The sequence below is a fragment of the Oncorhynchus clarkii genome, chromosome 21 (genome assembly GCF_045791955.1).
Source record: "Oncorhynchus clarkii lewisi isolate Uvic-CL-2024 chromosome 21, UVic_Ocla_1.0, whole genome shotgun sequence".
Lineage (NCBI taxonomy): Eukaryota > Metazoa > Chordata > Actinopteri > Salmoniformes > Salmonidae > Oncorhynchus > Oncorhynchus clarkii.
Genome location: NC_092167.1, coordinates 44,843,806 through 44,852,571, shown reverse-complemented (window position 1 = coordinate 44,852,571; position 8,766 = coordinate 44,843,806). Strand labels below are relative to the sequence as shown.

The 8,766-nt window shown below is 42.2% G+C and overlaps 1 protein-coding gene across 1 annotated transcript; it reads left to right on the top strand.

Moving 5' to 3' along the window:
- Positions 1–342: 342 nt before the first annotated feature.
- LOC139379096 (C-type mannose receptor 2-like) lies at positions 343–8,448 on the top strand. The gene is made up of 6 exons (XM_071121905.1): positions 343–409; positions 505–607; positions 787–1,155; positions 1,342–1,698; positions 7,159–7,262; positions 7,579–8,448. Exons 2-6 carry the CDS (start codon positions 571–573, stop codon positions 7,738–7,740), a joined length of 1,029 nt encoding a protein of 342 aa, XP_070978006.1. The 5' UTR covers positions 343–409; positions 505–570; the 3' UTR covers positions 7,741–8,448.
- The last annotated feature ends 318 nt before the right edge of the window (positions 8,449–8,766 follow it).

The following is an 8,766-nucleotide window of genomic DNA, read 5'->3' as shown; positions in this document are numbered from 1 at the left end:
GGCTATGGTAACTGGTGAAGATCCAAGCTTGTGCTTTGGCACAGTAGGCTAATACAGTTTTGAGGTGAGCTGACGACCCAGGTTCAGTTGGTACTGTGACTAATTAGAATCAATTTATTTTCATGAATTCCTCCTTCAAAAAACAGTTCCTAAACTTTGTCCAACCCTGTTGCCATAGTGATAGATGTTACATGGCACATGTTTGTTTGACTAAGATAATAACGTTATGAGAATGTCTACTCCATTTTGCATACCCCTGTTTGGAAACAGAATATGAAAAGCAAATTCAAAGCAATGAGTATCAGTTTAAGATGTATATAGGACCAAGCAGGGGAGATAGACACAGAAGGAGAGAGATCTGGAGAGAGCAAGATAGACGGAGCGAGACAGACTTTCCTACAAACAACCGGTGAGGCCATGTTAAAAATGTATGATATTTTTAGCATTAATGTAGAGAAATTAATGTAACCCAGTTTTTTTTCAATCATTCTGGTTACATTTCAGATGTAATTGGTACCTTTTGAAATCTCTTGGAACACAACTCTCTGAGTCTCTGATCACATCACACTGATGGAAACTTCTTTGTACCTCACCCTCCTAATCTCAGGTCAGTTCAAGATGTGAGTTTGTGTGTGTGTGACACGTGTGTGAGTGTGCGTGCGCACGCTTGTGTGTTTTCACACCAAGGTGTACTGTACTATATGTTAACAGATGCGAAGATAGTGTGGTTGGGGGTGAAAGGTTGATGGATAAAATGTCCCTCATGAATCATTATTCTGTTCACAGGGTTCTACACACCTTCCTCATGTCTTCATCAGTATCACTTCATTACCAACTATATGAACTGGACTGAAGCCCAGAGTTACTGCAGAGCACATTACACTGATCTGGCTACAGTAGATGACATGGAGGACCAGAACAGGCTGATTACCAGTGTCAGTTTTGATGATTGGTTCTGGATCGGACTGAAGAAGGGAGACTCAATGAAGTGGCACTGGTCTCTGGCAGACAGACGTTTCTACAGAGAGGGGGAGACTGAGTTCAGAAACTGGGACACTGGGACGCCCCAAAATGGTAACTGTGCTTTTATGAGTACATCTGGTCTGTGGAACAACACCTCCTGTGATGACCAGCATCACTTCCTCTGTTATGATGGTGAGTGTTTACATACTAATGATGAAGCCTGTTCTAAGTGCTGGAGCTGCCATTGAGTTGAAACATAGACACATGATAGCTTTAAGTTGTTAATCAGTTATTGATCTGTTATCAAATCAATGACAACGTACTGTAGATGATATTTCATTGGATGTTTGTATTGATTATTACATTTTACTTTTGCAGGAAAACAAGACACCAACCTAACATACGTCTTAATTCAGGAGAACAAGACCTGGATAGATGCTCAGAGTTACTGCAGACAGTATCACACAGACCTGGTCAGAGTGAGGAACCAGACTGAGAACACAGAGATAAATAAGAAGATAACACTGAGGGGACTTCCTGTGTGGATCGGCCTGTTTCTAGACTCCTGGAGATGGTCAGACCAGAGTGACTCCTCATTCAGAAACTGGTGGCCAGGATGGTTCATACCAGATCAGAAATTCAGTTGCACTCGGGTGTCTTCTTATCGCTTTTCTTCTTTTTATACTAAATGGATAAATACGCCCTGTGAAAACTACGAGCCTTTCATCTGCTATGGTAAGTTACCATATTCTCCACCTGATCTACCTGATATAATGATGACAGGAGAACTGTAATGTTTCCCCCAAGATTTACTTCAGTCATTTGAATCCAAGATGGCGTAGCAGTCAGACGTCTTTGTCTTGTCTCGTCACATGTGTATATGTATTTTTCTTCTCGTTCTTTTAAATATATTTTCTAAACCTCAACTTCAAAAATACTCTCCTGCAACCCGCCTCACCCAATGTGTTGTGGATCTGTTTTTTTTCCTAAAGTATTTCTATTTACCTCCGGACTGGAATACCTCTTCTGAAGCTCGCTGGCTAACTAGCTACCAGCTATCAGTCAGCCAAACACTGCTAGCGGTCATCAGCTAACCTTTAGCTCGGAAAGCTCTCGCCAGTTCGTACAACGCGTTTCAAACCAGAGAATAACGGACCTATTTTTCTCTCCATATCCCCAAATTCCTACCACAAACTCTGAACCTTTTCATCTGGATCATCACAGCTAGCTAACTGCAACCAAGGTTGACTACTCCTGGCTAACGTTTGACTACTCCTGGGCTACAATATCCGGACACCTTCTACTGCCGGTATGGGGCACGGAACCCCACCGATCCTCTACGACTAGAATACAAACATAATCTACCCTAGGATTCCAACAGGCCCCTCAGGCGCTACGCCCGCTGAAGGCCCATTCTGCTAACCTGCTAGCTACCTAGAGCTACTTGGAACCCTACTAACTCCATGACTGGTCAATTGACGTCACCTCAAGAAGAGGCAAAAACAGACTTACCCCCATCGCGACGTCCCCCAAACGCTAACTTGCTAGCCCCGGTCTACTAACTGCTAGCTTGCCTGCCCTGGTCTGCTAACTGCTAGCCCCTGCTAACTGCTTGCTTTTTAACCCGGTCTGCTTACTGCTAGCTTGTTTAGCCCCGGCCTACTAACTGTTAGCATGTTAGCATCAGCCTGCTAACTGTCTGAATCGCCGTGTCCCCAGTCAGCCCAACCACTCACTGGACCCATATGTTCACTTGGCTACGCATGCCTCTCTCTAATATCAATATGCCTCGTCCATTACTGTCCTGGTTAGTGATTACTGTCTTATTTCACTGTAGAGCCTCTAGCCCTGTTTAATATGCCAACCAACCATATTGTTCCACCTCCTACATATGCGATGACATCATCTGGTTTAAACGTCTCTAGAGACTATAGATATATATATATCTCATCATTACTCAATGCCTAGGTTTACCTCCACTGTATTCGCATCCTACCATACCTTTGTCTGTACACTATGCCTTGAATCTATGCTATCGTGCCCAGAAACCTGCTCCTTTGTTCTTATAGCATTCAGCCGTACCCTTATCCTACTCTGTTCCTCTGGTGATGTAGAGGTGAATCCAGGCCCTGCAGTGCCTAGCTCCACTCCTATTCCCTACCTTTCAGAAACAAGTCTCTCACTGTTGCCGCTTGCTATAGACCTCCCTCTGCCCCCAGCTGTGCCCTCGATACCATATGTGAATTGATTGCCCTCCCCATCTATCTTCTGAGCTCATGCTACTAGGTGACCTAAACTGGGACATGCTTAACACCCCGACCATCCTACAATCCAAGCTTGATGCACTCAATTCCACACAAATTATCAATGAACCTACCAGGTACAACTCCAAATTCGTAAACACGGGCACCCTCAGTCATCCTAACTCACTCGCCCTCCAAATGCTGTTTTCATTCAAGATCTCAGCGATCACTGCCTCATTGCCTGCATCCGTAATGGGTCTGCGACCAAACGACCACCCCTCATCACTGTCAAACGCTCCCTAAAACACTTCTGAAAGAGCTGAAAAATCTAGACCTCTACAAATCAGCTGAGCTAGGCAATCTGGACCCTCTCTTTCTAAAATTATCTGCAGAAATTGTTGCAACCCCTATTACTAGCCTCTTCAAAGGGGGAGACACTCTAGACCCAAACTGCTACAGACCTATATCTATCCTACCCTGTCTTTCTAAGGCCTTCGAAAGCCAAGTTAAGAAACAGATTACCGACCATTTCGAATCCCACCGTACCTTCTCCGCTTTGCAATCTGGTTTCAAAGCTGGTCATGGGTGCACCTCAGCCACGCTCAAGGTCCTAAACAACATCATAACCGCCATCGATAAGAGACATTACTGTGCAGCCATATTCATCAACCTGGACAAGACTTTCGACTTGTCCAGGTTGATGATCACCACATCACCACATTCTTATTGGCAGACTCGACAGCCTTGGTTTCTCAAATGATTGCCTCGCCTGGTTTACCTACTACTTCTCTGATAGAGTTCAGTGTTTCAAATAAGAGGGCCTGTTGTCCGGACCTCTGGCAGTCTCTATGGGGGTGCCACAGGGTTCAATCCTCGGGCCGACTCTCTTCTCTGTATACATCAATGATGTCGCTCTTGATGCTGGTGATTCTCTGATACACCCCCGCAAATGACACCATTCTGTATACTTCTGGCCCCTCTTTGGACACTGTGTTAACTAACCTCCAGATGAGCTTCAATGCAATACAACTCTCCTTCCGTGGCCTCCAACTGCTCTTAAAACGCAAGTAAAACTAAATGCATGCTATTCAACCGATAACTGCCCGCCCGTCCAATATCACTACTCTGGACGGCTCTGACTTAGAATACGTGGACAACTACAAGTACCTATCTGTCTGGTTAGACTGTAAACTCTTTCCAGACTCACATTAAGCATCTCCAATACCAAACATACCCTCGTAAAACTGACCATCCTACCGATCCTCAACTTCGGTGATGTCATTTATAAAATTGTCTCCAACACTCTACTCGACAAACTGGATGCAGCCATCCGTTTTGTCACCAAAGCCCCATACACTACCCACCATTGCGACCTGTACGCTCTCTTTGGTTGGCCCTCGCTTCATACTCATCGCCAAACCCACTGGCTACAGGTTATCTACAAGTCTCTGCTAGGTAAAGCCCCGCCTTATCTCAGCTCACTGGTCACCATAGCAGCACCCACTCGTAGCACGCGCAGCAGGTATATCTCACTGGTCACCCCCAAAGCCAATTCCTCCTTTGGTCGTCTTTCCTTCCAGTTCTCTGCTGCCAATGACTGGAACGAACTGCAAAAATCTCTGAAGCTGGAGACTCATAGCTCCCTCACTAGCTTTAAGCATCATCTGTCAGAGCAGCTCACAGATCACTGCACCTGTACATAGCCCATCTGTAAACAGCCCATTGTTACTGTAATTTAATTATGCCAATGTGCTTTCATCAATTGAAAACCCTTAATCTATTTTATGAGAATTTATAAGATTCTTGTTTGCATAAAATAGACGCAGACCAGTCTTTCAATAATAGGTAACATAATTTATTCTCGGAGCGCGCTGCCACTTAACCACGAGCAACAGTTTATATACAGATCATGACGTCATTTCATTGCTTTAACAGAATCCCCTCCTCTCGACCGGGACAAAGTGAGGTGAAAAGTTCATTCTAACTTACTAACACACTCCCAGGTAACTTTTGACCCCTCAACATTATTGATATGTGTTTACACAGTCCCCAACCCATTCGTTTCTTCCTAGTTGGAATGGTGTTCATTAACTTTAATTACTCCTTGTCCGTGTCACACAATCCCTTCTTATGAACTCATATTGTTAATCAGATATAATAAAACAGAGTATAAGTTTACTTAGTTACAGTTCCATTTAAAATGGGGATATTGTTTATTCATAATAATTCCAACACCCATCTATCTACCTACCTCATCCCCATACTGTATTTATTTATTTATCTTGCTCCCCAGTATCTCTAGTATCTCTACTTGCACATTCATCTTCTGCACATCTACCATTCCAGTGTTTAATTGCTACAGTGCCTTGCGAAAGTATTCGGCCCCCTTGAACTTTGCGACCTTTTGCCACATTTCAGGCTTCAAACATAAAGATATAAAACTGTATTTTTTTGTGTAGAATCAACAACAAGTGGGACACAATCATGAAGTGGAACGACATTTATTGGATATTTCAAACTTTTTTAACAAATCAAAAACTGAAAAATTGGGCGTGCAAAATTATTCAGCCCCTTCAGTGAGGATCTCTGAATGATCCAATGTTGACCTAAATGACTAATGATGATAAATACAATCCACCTGTGTGTAATCAAGTCTCCGTATAAATGCACCTGCACTGTGATAGTCTCAGAGGTCCGTTAAAAGTGCAGAGAGCATCATAAAGAACAAGGAACACACCAGGCAGGTCCGAGATACTGTTGTGAAGAAGTTTAAAGCCGGATTTGGATACAAAAAGATTTCCCAAGCTTTAAACATCCCAAGGAGCACTGTGCAAGCGATAATATTGAAATGGAAGGAGTATCAGACCACTGCAAATCTACCAAGACCTGGCCGTCCCTCTAAACTTTCAGCTCATACAAGGAGAAGACTGATCAGAGATGCAGCCAAGAGGCCCATGATCACTCTGGATGAACTGCAGAGATCTACAGCTGAGGTGGGAGACTGTCCATAGGACAACAATCAGTCGTATATTGCACAAATCTGGCCTTTATGGAAGAGTGGCAAGAAGAAAGCCATTTCTTAAAGATATCCATAAAAAGTGTTGTTTAAAGTTTGCCACAAACCACCTGGGAGACACACCAAACATGTGGAAGAAGGTGCTCTGGTCAGATGAAACCAAAATTGAACTTTTTGGCAACAATGCAAAACGTTATGTTTGGCGTAAAAGCAACACAGCTGAACACAACATCCCCACTGTCAAACATGGTGGTGGCAGCATCATGGTTTGGGCCTGCTTTTCTTCAGCAGGGACAGGGAAGATGGTTAAAATTGATGGGAAGATGGATGGAGCCAAATACAGGACCATTCTGGAAGAAAACCTGATGGAGTCTGCAAAAGACCTGAGACTGGGACGGAGATTTGTCTTCCAACAAGACAATGATCCAAAACATAAAGCAAAATCTACAATGGAATGGTTCAAAAATAAACATATCCAGGTGTTAGAATGGCCAAGTCAAAGTCCAGACCTGAATCCAATCGAGAATCTGTGGAAAGAACTGAAAACTGCTGTTCACAAATGCTCTCCATCCAACCTCACTGAGCTTGAGCTGTTTTGCAAGGAGGAATGGGAAAAAATGTCAGTCTCTCGATGTGCAAAACTGATAGAGACATACCCCAAGTGACTTACAGCTGTAATCGCAGCAAAAGGTAGCGCTACAAAGTATTAACTTAAGGGGGTTGAATAATTTTGCACGCCCAATTTTTCAGTTTTTGATTTGTTAAAAAAGTTTGAAATATCCAATAAATGTCGTTCCACTTCATGATTGTGTCCCACTTGTTGTTGATTCTTCACAAAAAAATACAGTTTTATATCTTTATGTTTGAAGCCTGAATTATTGCCTTAACTCCCTTATCTCACTTCATTTGCACTCACTGTATATTGACTTTTTGAAGAGGCTCTTCAACTGAAGAGACAGGTGGTGAGAGTGAAGATGACACAAAGGGATCAACATCTGAACCTCAGAGAGCCTGCTGTTCAAGACGCCATCGTACAAGAGGTGAGTTTCACCCTGTTCATGAAGAACCAACTCAGTAATGATTTAAACTGTACAGACCTCTCTGGTCTGGGTCCTAGTCTGTAGATGACCTTTTCTCCTGACCGTGACCCCGCGCTCTGTGGGTGCCTCAGGGAGAGTTGGGATATGCAACAACAAAAAAACATTTCCAATTCACACATGTATATTAAAACACACGTGTACATGTGTGAAACAGGAACGTTATAAGCATCATCTCCTCATAGAGTGAAATGATTGAAGTCAAGAAAGAATAACTATTGAAGAATTAAAAATACTGTGTTTGTGTGTGTTTCTCCAGATAAGGAACAAGCTGAAGGAGCAGGGGTTACCTGCAGACACCAAAGTGACATGGAAAAAGCAGCCTGATGGGAAGGTCTTCCACAAGGAGGAAGAGGGGTCTCCCAAGAAAGAAGAGGAGGAGAAGAAGATGAAGAGGATGATGACAAAGAGAGAACTCTAATTATGTTAAATGTTCTCCTTACATTTCTCTTTTTATTTACATTAATAATCTGTACTGGTCCAGATTGTCTCAGTTTAACTGAAACAGGTATTTATCTGAGATACAGTTAATTGTTTTATCATACAGAATATTGTTTTATCATATATTCATTTTGTTTTACAATAGTATGTGATCTTAAAAATCTTTAACATTGTTCATTGTTTGAATCTCTTTTGTTAGTTTATATATTAGAACCTAGTTTCAACTGTAGACTTGATGGTTCATTTGGAATATTAATAAACAACATGGTGAGAGATGCTCTTTTTCCTCAGTCATTATAGACAGTATTCAGACTTGAGATCTGATCACTGGAATTTCTGTAGATTGACATCAATGAATGGTTCAGGTGAAAGTCCCATTTGCAAGCACATGGATCTCATGTCAGATTACCATCCTAACAGCTCTGTATTTCTTTACTGGAAATTCATTTAGATTTAAAGAAATAATCTGTCATTCATCTACAAGGATTTATTTTAATCAAAATGTTCATTTTTATGACCCAGTAAAAAAAAAATCTCTCTTAGTGACTCCTTGCATGTAAACACAGTCGCTAAGAAGTGTACAGGTGCCATTGCAATGGTGGTCATCACACCACAGTTTTTTGGTTGTGATGGAGCAATGCTTCCATGGAAGGCTACTTTGTTTCTTGTTTGCCTATGCTAAACAACTGTTCACTGACATGTGCTTTAATGATGCACGTAGCCTACCGTAGCATTGGCCTGTGGTTCTTTATTGAGCCTTGCCGTTGTTATTTTTGACAATAAATTGTGGTGTTGTGGACCAGTTGGGTTTGTGGTGTACTAGCATCTACTGTTTACTGTTGTCCGGTAGTGTCACTAAGATACCAGTAGAGAGAGGAAGTTACAGCACCGGGAAGTGAATAAGAGTATTGTTGGAAACTGACTAAATTACTTGAAACTTTTAGTATGTTTAAAACAGTGCATTTGGAAAGTATTCAGACCTTTTGACTTTTTCAACAAACAAAAA

Bases quoted from the DNA above. Each gene is read 5' to 3' on its own strand.
- LOC139379096 (XM_071121905.1), top strand. From the start codon at position 571: ATGGAAACTTCTTTGTACCTCACCCTCCTAATCTCAG. The intron at 608-786 runs GTCAGTTCAAGA...TTCTGTTCACAG, and splicing joins CCTCACCCTCCTAATCTCAG to GGTTCTACACACCTTCCTCA. The intron at 1,699-7,158 runs GTAAGTTACCAT...GACTTTTTGAAG, and splicing joins CGAGCCTTTCATCTGCTATG to AGGCTCTTCAACTGAAGAGA.